The sequence below is a fragment of the Ostrinia furnacalis genome, unplaced genomic scaffold (genome assembly GCF_004193835.3).
Source record: "Ostrinia furnacalis isolate ACB-3 unplaced genomic scaffold, ASM419383v2 OfSCF3453, whole genome shotgun sequence".
In the NCBI taxonomy this organism is placed as follows: domain Eukaryota; kingdom Metazoa; phylum Arthropoda; class Insecta; order Lepidoptera; family Crambidae; genus Ostrinia; species Ostrinia furnacalis.
The window spans coordinates 316987-334773 of record NW_021133692.1 but is presented as its reverse complement, the minus strand read 5'-3'; the positions used below and the strand labels follow the sequence as shown (position 1 = coordinate 334773).

The following is a 17787-nucleotide window of genomic DNA, read 5'->3' as shown; positions in this document are numbered from 1 at the left end:
TAAATATCTTTATTTACCGAGTGCCCACCGAATAAGTAAGGGAAAACATATTTATGAGTAACCTGATATTATTAGGTGAGATAATTACGGTTACGTATTTACCCAATTATCTACTTGCGATGTCAAAAGCCTAATCAAGGTTGGGAAGTGGCTAGAAAACTTGTGACATTTTCCAAATCATTACTTTGCTTTTGAAACAAGGTTCCGATAAATCATTGATCCATAAACTATTTATGGAATTAGCAAAATGGCATTTAGAACCATAAAAATTTTGACTGACAAATTATTGAGTGATGGGGTTTTTCACTACATCAGCACGAAATGCGTAAGTATTTCAGTTTCAACAAATAAACCAATTTTAAAGATGTTTGTATTATTCTAAAAATCTAATGTGGCTATTTTTAATGGATATTTTTTACCTATGAATATTCATACTTATGGTGAGAAATAAATTGCACTAAAAGAAATGTGAATAACACAAGACATGCTTTCAAGTTAAGGTTTTTAAATTGGCTCTCACGTTGAGCCTTTTCTATGGTTAAGTTAATAAAACCTTCAACATCAAGGCGACAAGCGTATAAGTTTCTCAAAGGCTGCTATGGCTCTGGCAATTTCCTTTGCTGCGATTCTTTAAGAACACAACTTAGATTTCAAATTTTATTTGTCTTACACGTAAAAACTTATTCACGTAAAAAATATTTGCACATTGAACATAATATTTAAGCTCGTTGAGTTAAGGTGGGGACCAAACTGCAAATAGAGTAGGCACACAATTCACACAAAATACATTTGAAAAAGAACCGTTTTTTACACCATATTTTGTTAAACAAAAAACTTAGCTGTATGGTGTATGCTCTTGCCTTGACTGCCAAAAAAAGGGAGAAGAAAAATATCTGTTTTAATCGTATCATAAGCATTTTCAGAAATTTCATATCACAAATTCAATTAAAATGATTCATCGCGAAATATAATCACAAATAGCTTTGTTAAATTAACATCGACTTCATTATTTCATTCCACTTAATGATCCTTGTTATTGTTTGTCAAATTAATCGCGTTATTTAATATCGGACGTTGTTAATGACAAGGACGTGGTTTCGGTGATGAATAAGAAAAAAATGGCACAAACAATACAACATTATACAATGAAAATTGATAAAGTTGAAAGTCAAAGTACGAATTTACGCGATTCAAAGTCAAAGTCAAAATTTATTTATTTGTATAGACTATTATAAAATATAGTGCTTACAAATCGTCAAATATTTTGCTCTTAAGGAGCCTCTACATGTCTCATAATCTTTTTACCCTACCAGCGCTTCGAGACCAACATTTGGCAAGTGCTGAGAAGAAGAGATTCACGCAATAGCCCTTTTAAGTTACATGGTTTATTTAAATCTGATGCACAAAAATGTACATAGGTGTCAAATTTTCCTATAATTTATCATTGGGTTATTTAGCCACTTGAGAAGGATAACCCTCTCAAATTTACCAAAGGCAAAAGGCGAAGGTTTGGCCAGCACTCCATTCTACCAAAAGCCATGACGGGTTTTTGAGGTCTAATGTTCGCACATTTCTCCTTGTAGCCACTTACATCATCCACGGGAATCCCATCGTCGTCGTAGTCGAGCAACGTCGCATGTCTATGTCCGTCAAAATTTGTTTTTTGGCATAAAACTACTCAAAAGTAGCTCCTATAAATAAAATAATTGTTATTTTCGAAGCTACAGAATCAAACACCGATGGATATAATTATTCTAACGCAATACAGAGACGTGTTTGTGCAAGATAACGTTTTGCAGATACGTCGTTGTTTGACGACGACGACGCCATGTAAATGCAGCTCTAAAAACCACAGCTAAACTGTACTTTATCTCCAGGTATCATGGATGCGCAAACGCGACCTACACATCCTGACCTCCCACATCTTCACGTACACCGGGGACGCTCGGTTCAGCGTATTGCACCCAGAACCCTCGGACGACTGGGATCTGAAGATAGACTACGTGCAGCCGAGGGATGCAGGGGTCTACGAGTGCCAGATCAACACTGAGCCGAAGATCAATATGGCGGTCATGCTCAATGTTGAAGGTAAGGGCTAGGTGTAACGTAAGTTGAGTTAGATTTGTTATTAAAATTTGATTAGTAAATACACCCATATTCTTCAGCAAGGCAAAACAACACAATTAATACCTATCTGCCTCCTAATTTAATATGATAGACGTGTTTTGAAAAATTGATCGGCAAGTACTTTACTCAAGGTGAAGTAACACAACACGCTGAAATACGTTTGCATTTGTGTGTGAGATGATGGGTGTATTTTTTAAAGCTAAATAATAATAATTTATTTATTGGCAAAGAAAATGGCGTTAGACTAAATTGTGGTACATAAAAGTAATATTTATTACCATTTTACAAATATAAATTCATAAAAGTTTTCCTTTGATGTGCGACTCCTTAAAAGGAGTTTAGTTCAGTTGCTAAGATTCTGAGATAGAAAGCACAATAGATTTCACAGGTACATTATTTTAGTTTAAACTGCAACTTTTAGCATTAAGGGCTATGTTTATTAAAAAAGTATGCAATAGAATGTACGCGAAACTAACAATGATCTTCATTAAGACTAACCAACACGACTTCCCCGTACCGGTTAATGTAATACGGCACGTGCACACGTGTGGGAACAGTGTGCAGGTGTAAACAAAGCCTTATTGTTACAATGTTCCAATTACAGAGAAATCAGAAATGGTTTTCAAGTTAAAATATTAATTAGAACCAATTTGTTGACGTTACAAGAACTCAATTATAAAGTACCCACAGCAGCAAAACTTGTTAACAAACTTTAAAAAGCAACAAATAAATTTATTCAATGGAACAATATTGAAGTTTCATGATTCTCGTTTAAATTATTATTATTTTTTGTTTAAATTTCCCAATTTTGATAGTTAGAAGGCACTTTTGTTGTTTCGCTATGAAGATAAAGTAATCAAAAAGTAAAATATTTGAAAGAATTTCAACATGAGTAACATTTTTGGCTACGGAATTATTACAAAATATATTTTTAAAAACTTTAAAGCAAATATACTTAAAATTCACAGTACCTATATTATTTAGAGCACTTGTCCTTTTCGTATTATAAATTATGAAATGTACGAGTACATGCAAACGAGAAAATCTACAGAAAGAAAACCTAAAACATACAAATTGGATGCTACTCACAAAAAAATCTCAATTTTAGTTGTGCTCTTCTTGGTACTCGAGATTCCCTCCTATTTACTTTTTCCAGGAAAATTTTGCTTTTATAACAAGCGTAGTTTGAGATTATTTTCCGTGGATTTCGGACGCGATAACCTTCACCAACAAACCTGGGTCAGCGGTAAAAGCTATGCCTCTCTCATGAAATATGCACAGACAATTTCAATGTTTCATTATAAATTCCGTTTCGTACAAAAATTTGTTTTGTATTTTTGCATAATGCTACAGGTCCCCCGAGATACTGTACCGTTACAAAATTAATGACCAACCGAAATAGTAAATTAAAAGGGCCGTAATTGTTATTTTGAAATGCATGAGTAAGGTCAACACGAGATTGTTTGTGTGGAAGACCTTTTTTAATCAACATGACTATTAAATAAACAAAAACAATTTCCGGGGTCGTTTTTTACCCAAACTCTGGCTTAATATAAAAGTAATCATACGCATGGTCTTTAAAATATTTGTCTATGTACGAAAACTATGGCGCTATAAATTTTATTAATTTACTCCTTTTACTATGGGAAACAGGATTTTAAATAAATTCTTTTAAAACCATTATTTCTAGTGCCAAAATATAATTATTTAGGTAAGAACATTAAACCATTATAAAAAGGTTTTTTCTGACTCTGACCTTTTTAGAAATACTTGACGACACTTTTACAGCTCATATTCCTTAACACACAATAACATCCCGTCGCCTACGCGTGCACTTTACTAAATATACCAAAACACACGGGGGACAAAAAATAAAACCGTACTCGGCTTTTGTAACAAATTAGCTCATACAGAAACGACTACTCACCACGCGAAGTGGGAACAGAAGTTCCTCCACTTTTTGTTACATGTTAATATCAAATTATTAGAAGTAAGAAAATTATAAACGACGTATCATAATTGGAGTGACTGACGCGACACGTGCATTAAGGTATTCGGAAATATCAAAAATTTGTACATAATTAAACCAGCGTGGGACGTCAAGGTGGACCGACGACATCATAAAGGCAGCAGGGAAGCGCTGGACGTAGGCCGCTACCAATCGATCAACATGGAAAGCATTGGGGGAGGCCAATATTCAGCAGTGGACGTCCTATGGCTAAAATGATGATGATGATTAAACCAGGCATGTCATGTTTCATAGGAGCCAAATATTATTTAAAAATTTTAGTATTTATTGAAGTTTGTCATTGATTGAATTTCAATTTTGATCCATGATTTAATCATTATTTTAAACCTGTACATCTCCATATTTGTGCCTTTTTATAATACGTGCAGAAACACTAGTGTTTTGTCTTAGTAAAACTTAATGTCAACTAACAAAATATAAAATTCCTTTCAAACTACCCCTTCTCATCCTTAATTCACTGTGTGCCCGCGCTCATCACGCTCCCCTTTTTCGCGTTACGTGAAAAGTGACGATGACGTAATCTCGCATTCATCTCTCGTCATATTAGAAGGGGGCTAATGCGGCGGTACAAAGTGGAACGCATCCGTCTACGTCAGCGTGCACTGGGGCCAAGACGTTTGTGTTTGGTTTTTATGAGGAAACCTGAGTTTTAGGGTAATTTTGTAAACATTTTTAGTAAATGTTGCTGACTTTGAGAACTTTTTGGAGTTTTAAGTAACTGACGTATTTTTCGTAAGCTTGAAGCTATCTACACTCAACATCAAATAAACCGCACCTTCCGCGACGCGAACTTTAAAGATTTTCTTCTGACACAATCATGGTACCCCAACAATGTAGGTGTTATTTGAAAGCCCAATATATCCTTAAAGAAAAACATTTAATTTCTTAATAAATGATTAACATATACCATTAATGTGACTTGAAAAAAGACCTCACTTTGGGTTCTCTCTGGGATCAATTAGACCAAATTTTATGGTTATAAAACCAAATAATGATCACACGTGTCCTCTTTAACAGATAGATAGCGATTAATCCCAACTTAACAGTTTTAAAGCCATAAAAGTTGGCTCAAGCGTAACTACCTATTTTTTGAAGAAGTGACTCTGGATCCTTCTAAAGACACATTTTTGGGATAAAAATCTTTCCTTTAATGAAATGAAGTTTAGAACTAGGCTTTTAAATGGTGCCAATATTGGTGGGAAGTGGGGATGCACACGTTTAAAAGTGCTTGTCGCGGGAGGTGCGATTTATTTGATGTCGAGTGTATCTACCTGCATATTAAAATTAGTTTTATTACTACTAGAGGCCGCTCGCGTGTTCGTACGCGTAGATCCCGTTTTACCCCCTTAGGGGTTGAATTTTGCAAAATCCTGTCTTAGTGAGCACCTATGTTCTAAAAGAAACCCCCATGCAAAATTGGAGACTCGTAGCACTTGTAGTTTCTGAGATTTCGTGATGAGTGAGTCGGTCAATCAGTGATCTTTTGCTTTTATAAATATAGATATGAACATGAACCCACCACACACAAAATTAAATGTAGTTGTTAAAACACAACCAATAAAATTCTTAGGCCCAGTTTTTTGATTCATAGTTAAAATAACTAATTGTTAAATTTTGCTACTAATGGTTAAATATTAACAAAATGTAAACCAATAGTTAAAAAATGTACTAAAAGTCAAGCTAACCGTTGTTCGAAAAAATTTTTTTTCTGATATTTAACCACTTGTCATATGACATCTGTCAAATTTAGCTATTGGTTATTTTAACTACGAATCAAAAAACTGGGCCTTATTCAGTTAAAGCAAATCAAAGTATATTTGCATCACTGTGAACCTGCCGCGAGTAAGTGAGTAGAGCAAGACTTGAACAAAATTAATTAATTTCGCAAATCTACTCAAAGCAAATTGCTTTTTGATCGATTAATTGTTCGACAGAAACGACTTAAATTGAATCGATAGTACGAAATCTACATCGTTCAATCAAAGGTACTTTAAACGGTATGAAATATTTATCATCTCATCTAAAAAGGGTCCAAGTGGTTACTAACCAACCGAAGAAGATGGACCAAAGTGAAATATAGATGAACAAAGGTCCGTCCGTCATACTATAGTAGCGTAAATGCAGTGATTTCATTCTGAGTATATTAGTAAGAAATGATACACTATTTTAGATCTCATCTTCAAAGCATTATCCTTTTTTCTTTGGACTCGAGTCTGCGTTTAAAATCTTAATATCACAAGGTCTCAAGATTCAAAAAAATTTTCATGATTCAAGAGGTATTTAATCAGGATCAGCTGTAAGAATCTATTGATGTGTAAGTAAGCATCAGCCATAAATAGTGAGAGTTAAAACATTGAAAGAACTCTGGATTAATAAATTATTTCAGACACTTAGCACTCTTCTAAGATAAGCGTACTTAAGCTACTTAACGGTTTTGGTAGTGGTTTGAAGACCCTACTATATGTTGCTTTATTTTGTGAGTGTAGTCTTAAATTATTCAGCGAACGCAAGGGCGGGACACTTCAAAGGGCAAAAATGGTACCACTTGGTCGAATCGCTTTAAAGCCGGAAATACGTCTGAGGGCAGTGGTGATGTTTGAATTGATGAGCCCCTTCATTAGACGTCTCTTTGTACATAACTATTAATAATCATCATTATTATGGTAGCCGATCTTTATCGTCAATGAGGTCTGTTTGTTACAAGCTTAGCTCGAGATTAAGGTAGTATTTTTTGCTATTATATCGCAGAATAAAAAAGAAATATTCCAAAAAAATATATTTTCACTCTATATTTATCACNCTAATATAGGGTCATTACTTCTTTTGTCTTAAAAAAGATAATCCAGCTGTCAATAAATAGACTAAATATTTAAGTTGCCTCTTTATTTTTCAGTTTGAGCAGACAAGCTGAAAGAGCTCTATTTTGTCTTAAGCCGCCCACATTTTATTCGTGAGTTGTAAGCCTCCCTAATCGCTAGAATGAATTACGATCTTAAGAAGCAATTAAATCTCGAATTGAAGACTATTTAAATTAAAATATCTCAGGACCAAATTCCACACAAACGGCGGCAACTTCAAAAAAGTTAAGTTTTAAACAAGGTTACAATGTGAAATGTTTACTTTTAAAAGAAAAGTATAGTTTAAAAAAGCATTGTGTGTGCGAGTTAACTGCAATAAATAGTGTTTAAAATCAATCTACTATTAAAAACATATTTTCGTACGTCAGTCTCGCTAAAACTGTGTTGTATATTTGTTGTAGTCCAGAGAAAGTTTGGAAGATTATGTAAGAAATCGACAGATGTAGGTACTACAGATACGAAGCTGATCGGGACATTTGGTTTGGAATAAAAAAATCCTTTTCTTTTTACCCCGGAAAATTACCTACCCACAAGCTTCACACTTATCATAATGTATCATCAATATATTCATGTGTGGAATTAAATAAATTAATAACATGAAAAAAAAAATTTTTTTTCAACAAAATGTTGCACAAGGTTGGGTCTCCTTCGCGTCACGTAGACTAAATATTGTGCATTATGTTAGCAGTTTGCTTCTCAGTATATTCGAGCAGGTATATGACAGACGTCTTTCTCATGACACCCCTTTGCCTGTGACTCTACACTTAAGTGAATCCGATTCGTCAAAGAGACGCCTTTTAGGGGACTCCTTGGGACGGTGTGTTCCTAGAAAAGAAGTCTTTGACAGAGGTATAGTGAAATTTAACCGTTATAAGAGAGAAGTACCTATTTTAAATGGTATTACTCGTAGAATTGTGATCCACGTAAAAATTTTGTACACATTTCGATGTTGTTCAGAAAAAAAAATCAGTTACTCAATTTTTTGCTCCAAAAAATATGCCCTGTAATAAGTAATTATTCTGATTTACGAGCCACTGAAAAAATAAATATTCGCATTTCGTTATTTAAGTATCTATTTCACTGTGTAGATTTCAAACTTGGCTAACGAGGCATACACAAATATTTGACGCAAATATCAGTCCGAATTCAAAGGATTTACCTGTCTTTAATTTAAAATGTTTACGGCTGAAGACAAACACGTTCCATTTAATTATTACAATTCAAAGCATTTGCAAGTCCAATTGTAAAGTTCAGTTTTAAACTAACTAGTATTAGCATAGTATAAACTTTTTACTAACCAAATACAGTATAGAATTTAGAACATTTCTATTATTTCAGGTTTGTGATGTGATATTTCATTTTCTGCTAATTGATGAAAGAATTGAAAGAAAAAAAGCTAATCTTTAGCCATTCTTGGATAGTAAATTCTCAAACACCTCTTTATTCCCATCTACAGCTGATGAATGGGAATAAATTAGGTAAGTTAGATAACTAACTGACACTAACTGCGGGCACTTTACCTTTTTATTAGACCTCTACATTTAAAATCAGAAATTTCTCTTACTCCTCGATTAGCTTAAAACAGATTTATTTTATTTATTTTTATTTTTTGTTATGTCATGATATTTGAAATGTCGCCCTAAAATATTTCAGATGAAGCTTTCAGCTCAGTAAAGGTTTTAGAGTAATCCTACGTTTGAAGTCTTCAAAATCCCACCTATACCCAGGTGGTATGAAATAATAAGTCGAGGGGATTGTCATCAACAGGCATAACTATTGAAATATAGACATTGTGGAGTCCATTCACGATTTTTATTCAACAAATTGAAGTTGATTAATCCGCCGAAGCTCCCGCTACGTGATCAGACCACTGAAACCGGATTAATATTAGGATCAACTCTTTTCTGAGTTACTTGTTCAATGATACTAAATAACTAGTTGGGAAATTTTCTCAGAATACAACAGAGCGTTAGGTTTTTAAATTGTTTTGAGTACCTAGTACCTTCATTACTAACTTCTCCGGGGTTTATAAACATTCTTGGTGAGTTTGACAATATTTTAATAAAGTCTCATGATTCTGATTCTGATTCTGATCTACATGATTATATTCTTATCTAAAATAATTATAAGTAATTTAGAGAAAGAGAGTGAATAAGAGACGGAGAGCTGATTTTGTAAGTAACAAAAATTCGTTCACTATTTTAAAGTTTCATAATACAGGGCTAGAAATAAATCTGTAAGCGAACGATAGTCTACACACAAAGTAAACCTTACTGCAATTTTGTTTACATTCTATGTAATCTAAGACAATGTAAGTAGCATTTGTGTCCTGATTGTTTTCATCAAGATGTTTGGTTATGTTGAGCAAATTCACTTGTGTTCTCCATTTAGATACTCCCACTAGATCAAAACTATTCACGTAATACACCATGATGAGTTTCGTTTCACCCGACTGCCCACGGAACCCTAAAATGCTACACGTTACGAGCAAACCTCTCAAATTGCGAGCCAATTACCCGCAGCTTGTTATTGTTGAAAAATGATCGACACATACATCCCCAAGCATAGTTTTTGTAATATAAATCGCGTACATGCTCTCTCCATATCTCTTTTGCAAATTTATTCGCGCCGTCTCAATTTGGCCGGTTTCAAATGAGCGCTGTCGGTGGAAATAGTTTTTTTTTGCTAAGTGTGAGTTACGAGTGCGTTTGTCGGAGGTAACAGGGAGGAGGTTGATAGCTATTTTTGTATGATAATAATTTGTACCTGTCATGCTCACTTCGTTGTTGATGTTTCTTGCAAAATAAAAACAATTGAAAGTGTATCGTAACTCGAATTCTTACTTCTTTGGCTGAGTTGCATCACCTTAACCTTAACCGTACCGTACCTATAACTCTAACGTGTGTTTTTATGTGGAGTTTAACTTTCCTCTTCAATCAATGTTTAATGATAACAATTACACTTTATTTTATAATATTTACTTATTTATCTACTTCATACAACCTATTTAAAGCTACTAACGCCATTTTCTTTGTACTTTCTATAAAAGCTTCACTATTTATTCTGATTTAAAAATACTGCACTATTTACACGTCCTTTCAAGCTTTCATTTTATTCAATTCAATTCCATTCACAGACTTTGTCTTATCTAGACCTCGAATTGAGATTCCAAACTCGTCCACGACTAGCACAGAATCGAATAGTTTCAAGGTCGGTGCATCTATTACGGTCATATTACATCATACGAAAAATGAGTAGGGCCATTTCTAACGAACTTCATTCGATTTAGATCGTTTCATCCACGAAGACGCACCTCAACATCTTTCCGCTAATGTGTGAGTGTTATCTGTACACACTAAATTATCCATGAGTGCATACGCACACTACAATAATGAAGCTCGGATTGTTTGGATCAAACTCCCCGCACTCCGCGCTTTCCTCGACCAAAATTTTGTGAAGCGCGTCTTAGTGGGTAAAACGATCTATAAGTAAACAAAAGTAGGAATCGGAGCCTATGGGAAATAAAAATCACGGTACAAGTCAATAAGATGCAGAATACGGTAACAAAAATATTGATATTGCTGTAGTGAAGAGAATATTGCTGATTATAACACAGAACAATCTTTCAAACATCATGAACAGTCTGAAATATTGCAACACCGACGAAAATCATGAAATAAAAATTAAATTAGATAGTAAATTGAGATAGAATAAGAAACTTTAACAACCTATCTGGTTTATAAAATGTAGTTACATTAGAGCTTAGAGCCACTTTTAAACAAAAATTCCTTTTGGAATTTCTTTTGAATGGAATGCAATAACGACAAGCTGGACTTATTTATTAAAAGCCTGAGGCTCTGAATAAAATATTTGAGATAGAAAAACTATCCAAATTATTACAGACTGAAGAAGAAAATAACAAAGCAAGTCAATAGATGTATTTTCGAACATTGTAGCTGTATCATAAATATAAGACGCAGTTAAGACTCCATTAGCTATTAAAAAAATCAATCAAACCAAAATTTTTAGTAAATGAGATTGGTTTTCCAGACGTATCTCAAAATGTTTCATCTTTAAATGATAATGTTTTTGTTAAACTAATCTTACTTAAGAAAATCTGATATATTCTAGTTAAATCTTATTCTAGAGTAGGAATTAGAATTTTACTTTTCGCACAAATCTGTACAAGGCCTTCTGCACGTCCCTACTTTACGGTCATATGCTATTTCGTATTCCCTCTCTCTGCCCTCTCCTAAGCTTTTGTCTTGTGCATTCCAGATGAGTCCCTCACCCCCGCGACCCAGGCCCCGCCCCGATCCTCAGGTACCAATTTGATTCCTACTTCATCTAGCGCCTCGCATTTGGCTACAAGCGTGCTACAAGGCACTCCCATTTGTCTCCGCCGCAAGTTGCAGACGATTTTTTTTTCATCAACTCGACCCACAAGCTTATGGCTCTATTGGCACGAGTTTTAGAAAATATATTTTGAAAATTTGAAAGTTAATTAACTAGCATGGAATTTAGCTAATAAAACAACTAGAGTGTTGAAGTGTATAAAAAAATGTAAAGTCCGTTGTCGTTTCTGATCAAGATAGAAGTAGTACAGTTGGACGAGTTGCAGAATGAATTATTTATTATTTTACTCGTTCCAAATGGGTCAAGGCTTTTAAGACGAGTTAGAGACCCAATCTGTAAACTAAAAGTATTTGAGCAGTTTTTCAGAAAATATGTGTTAAAAATTCGTTCACCATTTTGTGACCGCATCTCTAACGGCGCCTTGTGGCATCTTGCATGGTAACGCTTATGACGTCATCTTTCATTTAGTGTCGTTTGAAATGTAGTGACATCATAATTTTATAGCATGAGGCTTACATGCCTATATTTGTTGTTTGTGTCATCTCTGTCCCAAAAATAAGGGTTCATTCACATGCGCCTCGCGACACGTAACATCAATGTGAAACATTTACAAAGTTTCTTTGTTCTGTCTTGAACGTCTTATTATCGTGATAGGCAGTATGAAAGTATAGGCAAATGTGAATGACCCCATTTATATTTAGTTTGATATGGAGCAATAGAAAGAAACCCACTTGAAAAATATGAAATACTTTATGTAATACTACGAAATTCATGAGACTCGTCAAGAAAATTGTCATCTAAAATCTTCCAAGTTTCAAAATCTAAAACAAAGAACGGATGTCCACCGGATTAGAATGCTTTATTCAAACGTGTCACATTTTCAAATTGCATTCTAGGTGTGCGGTGTTGTGATACGGATCCGATTCGTTTGCGTTAAGGTTCGTTTTCGTTTGTTGCAGCGGCGGCGGCGACGATCTGGGGCTCGCCAGAAGTGTTCGTGAAGAAAGGGAGCACTATATCGTTGACGTGCACGGTGAATGTGCATTCTTCGCCGCCCTCCAGCGCATCTGTGTTATGGTAAACAGTTTTTCTGGATTTGAATTGAGAACGTGTGTTTGCTGCTGGAATGAGGATTTGGAGAGATGCGCTTTTCGCACTCCACTTTTTAATGCAGTTCCATTTTGAATTTATGACATTCACTTGTTTTTCAGTCAATTGTTTCTCATTGCTGAGCAAAGATTAAAGAATCTCTCTGTAATTTCTCTCTATTTTCCCCCCTATTACCGTGTCTTGATCCCCATCTTTACGGGTCACTTGGTTTGTAATCGATTACCAATTAATGGATCGTTCCACTAACGCCGAATTAAATAGAGCTGAAACAATAGTTGGCCTGATTTACTATCCTGAATTATCCAATTACGTCACATAATCTAGTCGTTAAGCTTCTTTATTTTCTAACTGTCACGTTATGTTGACGATAACAATGTACTAAATCCAAGTACAATCCCTCCATTTGAACAAACCGTTCTGGATGCTTTTCTCATTATTTGTCTTGTTTTATCGCCACTTTGTTTCAGAAAACAATTTGATCTTGACTATTACTTTATGCTAACGATTGGTATAGAATTCCATTACATGCCCGAACTAGATAATATAAAATCACAATAAATCAAAAGTATTTTATGAAAGTCCATTCGAGTAGAATATTACCACAAATTGCTCGGCGGTGCTGAATACAAATGAAGTCAGGCATTTTTCTTTGTACAATAAACAAATAAATAAGAACCTGAATAACTCGGTTTCAAAGTAAATAGCCTCTACTGGAGAAGAAAGATTGCCTCCATCCGCCGCTCTTATCTAATTAGAAACAAAGACACGTACGGCGTGTGCTAAAACTAATACCAGACAGAAGTTTCTATATTTCTATAAACTTATAACAATGTACGAGTTACAAAAATATTCACTGTGAACGTGAGAAGTTTTTGAGGTTTTGAAATACAGGCAAATCTTATTAAAAACTGCAGTCCATTCATAAGCTTCTAGGAATTTAAGATTTATTTTTGTAAACCTTGTCGGGTAAAGAACTAAATAGTTATGCCCATTATTTAGGGCATATATTTTTTCCTCTTACGAATAGGTAGGTATAATCATTATTTTGTTGACAACAACATGTCATAAATGAACTTTAGGGCCCTCGCCCACGGCGACTTTTTGTAGCAATGCAGTCGCATTGTTAGGAACGCGTTGGCATCACTTCTGTAGTGCGTTGAAAATGCGACTAACTCGCGTTAGTAGCGATGCTGTCGCCGTGGGCGAAGACCCTTAAAAATCCCAAATCTATTTATACACGTCACAAGAAAATGCAATCATACTTCTTACATAGTCTAGCGTAATAACGTGAGATCTTTCCGCAGGTACCACGGAAACTCAGTAGTGGACTTCGACTCTCCCAGAGGGGGGATCAGCCTGGAGACGGAGAAGACGGAAGGTGGAACCACCAGCAAGCTGCTGGTCACCAAGGCCGCTTTCACGGACTCTGGAAACTACACTTGCGTGCCGAATAACGCGCACCCGGCCTCCGTGTCCGTGCACGTGCTCAATGGTAAGTTGATTTATTCCTACTAGCTGACCCGGCGAACTTTGTTCCGCCTTAATGGCAATAAATAAGCAGACTTTTTTTTATTTCGAACGGGATAAAAAGTATCCTATGTCCTTCTCCTGGCTCTAAACTACCTCCCTGACAATTTTCAGCTAACTTGGTTCAGCCGTTCTTGAGTTATAAGTGTTGTAACTAACACGACTTTCTTTTATATATATAGATATTAGCCTGGAGATGGAGACAAAATGGGAATATTCCCACCTCAGGTTCCCACCGCTGAAACTCCTCTGTAGGATCCTGATCTATCCTAGGATCTTAAACTTGACCGCCAATAAAATCTCAACCAGTGAAGGGGGAAAGTGAAACTGCCATTGGACCCGCAACGAAATTAATCCGAAGAACGTAGCAGGAGTTCGAAGTTATTACGCGCACCCGGCCTCTATGATTTTGTGTAGGTAAAATATTTTTTCCGTTTCGTCTCTGAATGATGGATCATGCATTAAAATTAATTTATAATGTATTTTTGTTACATCTCCTCAGTATTGGGTTTTTTAATCCTACCTATCAGTTTGTGATCTAATATTTTATTTTAACAAGATGACAGAGGGCGGAGAATTCAGTTTGTTTTGAAATAGAGTATCTTATCGAGGATAGTAGATAATTAAAAAATAACACAAAAGCTAATGTGCCGCTTTAAAGTAACTAATTAGTATTTCAATGGAATTGCCTCCAGACAATTCAAAGTAAAATAAACACCAATTATCTGCTCCGCCAATTGAAGACTTATATTTCAATCGTGAATGCTGAACAATATCAAATTTCACAAATATGTCTCCTCCATCGGAAACCATTAACGAGCGTAATCCCCAAAGACACTTGTCCTAGCCTTTAAAATCGTTTGAAGTCGAAACTTCGGATCGATTAGCGCTAACTCGAACGTTGACTAAAAGTTAGCGAGTCTAATCTACCGGACCGCGCTAGTTCGGGTTCGTTAGCTACATTATCTGGAGCCGATGTCAGTTCTGAGTTATCACTATTCCGAACTTCAATTAGAGCTCGGAGGTTTTCCGCTTGTTTATTGGGTGACATGTGCGCTAATTACCAGAAAAACTAGAACATACTAACGTGTTCACAGGATTTCTGGAGACGTGACTTTCAAAGCGATCTCGATTCCTTGCGCGAAAGTGTGAATATGAAAATTAAATACCTCTTGGAGGAATGAGCTTATTCCAAAATTATTATCAATGTAATATGACAATACTAAATTCATGGCACGAGATCGGAAAAGTTGTTCTGAGCAAGGATTAAAAGATTATCGCACTTAGGCCCAGTTTTTTGATTCTTAGTTAAAATAACTAATTGTTAAATTTTGCTACTAATGGTTAAATATTAACAAAATGTTAACTAATAGTTAAAAAATGTACTAAAAGTCAAGCTAACCATTGTTCGAAAAACATTTTTTTCTGATATTTAACCACTTGTCATTTGACATCTGTCAAATTTGACCATTGGTTATTTTAACTACGAATCAAAAAACCGGGCCTTAAAGTTGTTAGAAAGTTTGAAAAGATCCTTCACTTCTGGTCAAAATTTTAAAGCGTACCTAGGTTAAAAAATCATGAGTGGCATCATTTAGGCCTCTTACCGTAAATACGAGTTTCAAAGAAATAAAGATTGTATGTATAACGATCGGTCGGATAAATAGAAGCTCGCTACTCTTAATGCGTGTCCTAAAATAAGATCACAATGGACTACCACTAAGCTCTCTTAATCTAGTCTTAAGGGCCTTGCCACATTGGCGGAGACGCCGCGGCTGCGCGGCGAGAAATCTAGACGAAAACGTTGCGCATTCGCGACGTGTTCGCTGCGTCTTCCGCTCCGCTTTGAAACCGCTTGCAATTCGCCAGTGTGGTAAGTGTTTAGGGAGCAGGTAAAGTCTGCGGGCACAAGTACCTAACACAAACAGCACAAGTTCTAAACCAATTTAAATTATGTTTTAAAATCAATAATTTTAATCTTCTATAATATAAAAATGAATCGCAAAATGTGTTGGTAAGCGCATAACTCAACAACGCCTGGACCAATTTTACCAATTCTTTTTTTTTAATGTTTGTTGAAGTCCAAGGATGGTTTTTACAGCGAGAAAAGTTTGAACAATTTCCGGGTAAACCCTAAAAAACTCGAAACTTCACCCCTAAGGGTAAAACGGGGTCCACGCGTACGAAGTCGCGGGCGGCCACTAGTATGTTATAANAATTACCAGAAAAACTAGAACATACTAAACGTGTTCACAGGATTTCTGGGGATGTGATGTTCAAAGCGATTTCCATTCTTTGCGCGAGTATGAATATGAAAATTTAATACCTTTTGGAGGAATGATCTTATTCCAAATTAGCTTTGTAATATGACAATACTAATTTTATGGCACAAGATCGGAAAAGTTGTGCTGAGCAAGGATTAAAAGATTATCGCTCTTAAAGTTGTTAGAAAATTTGACAAGATCCTTCGCTTCTAGTCAACATTTTAAAGCGTAGGTTAAATCATGAGTTTATACATGTTTCAAAGAAATAAAGATTGTATAGCGATCGGTAGGATAAAATGGAAGCTCGCTACTCTTAAGGCGTGTCCTAAAATAAGATCACAATGGACTACCACTAAGCTCTCTTAATCTAGCCTTAAGAGCCTTGCCACACTGGCGGAGACACCGCGGCTGCGCGGCGAAATCTAGGCGAGAACGTTGCGCATTCGCGACGTATTCGCTGCGTCGCCGCTCCACTTTGAAACCGCTTGCAATCCGCCAGTGTCGCAAGGCTGTAAATGTTTAGGGAGCAGGTAAGGTGTGCAGGCACGAGTGCCTAAGGCAGGATACTCACCTGCCATGTAGCACGTAACGTAGCATAAATAACGTAACCAACCTTCAAGTGAGTACGGCTTGTCCACGGTCATCGCGTATCTGGCTGCGAGCTCACTGCGAGCCACCTTTGTACGCCCGTCGGCGGGTCGCTGCGATCTCCCTGCGAACCACGCGCGAGCAGCGAGCAGCGGGCTCGTGCCTATCTACTCACTTGATAGAGTATCTGATACATTACATACTACACAGCTAGATGTAACCTGCTTTACATACAAACAGCACAAGTTTTTTTTTGCTCAGTTGGTCATTCTTCCCCAGGCGAGCACCCGGCGGCCATGCAGACGAGCAACCGAGCGTCCTCCTACCTCACGTCCCAGCTGAGCTGCGCCGCCGTGACGTACCTACTCTCCTCGATGGCTTGCAGATGATCGCCCTGACCGGCCCGGGGACCGTAGGCTAAGGGTATGGGATTGGCTTGAATTCTGATCATATTTTGTTGTTTACCCCTTTATTAGTGAAATAGGGTGCTGTCAAATTAGAGGCATGAAGAAGCGCTGCAATGAGGGCTATCGTTTTTATACTTAACAGTTAGCACCCCTGGCGATTGACAGGACCTTACTCTACAGTGGCGCCATCTTGATGAGTGCAAATGCGATAGTCCTCCTACCACTTTAGCGCTCACCAGTTGATGCCACTGTTTTCGCTACTAGCAAGTGACAGGACCTTACTCTACAGTGGCGCTAACTGGTGAGCGCTAAAACGATAGCCCTCATTGAGACACTATGGCGCCGTTACCGCACCACTACCAGTCTTTATACATAATTATTATAGATCTTTACATCCACGAAGATGCGCCCTACCAATTTTTGGTCGAGGGAAACGCGGGGTGGGGGAGTTTGATCCGAGCAATCCGAGCGTCATTATTGTAGTGTGCGTGTGCACTCATGAATAATTTAGCGTGTACCGA

At 36.4% G+C, this 17787-nt stretch overlaps 1 protein-coding gene across 2 annotated transcripts in view; it reads left to right on the top strand.

Annotated features, from left to right (window-relative positions):
• LOC114357825 (T-lymphocyte activation antigen CD86) overlaps window positions 1-17354 on the top strand; it is a 170417-nt gene extending 153063 nt beyond the window's left edge. Inside the window, exons 4-8 of one of the 2 annotated variants that reach the window (XM_028311608.1) lie at window positions 1878-2088; window positions 11293-11337; window positions 12330-12447; window positions 13785-13972; window positions 17139-17354. In XM_028311608.1, the coding sequence (XP_028167409.1) occupies window positions 1878-2088; window positions 11293-11337; window positions 12330-12447; window positions 13785-13972; window positions 17139-17248 (672 nt within the window). In that variant the 3' untranslated portion in view covers window positions 17249-17354. The remainder of the gene's footprint in view (window positions 1-1877; window positions 2089-11292; window positions 11338-12329; window positions 12448-13784; window positions 13973-17138) is intronic. The other variant, XM_028311609.1, reaches the window with a different exon arrangement.
• Window positions 17355-17787: the final 433 nt, after the last annotated feature.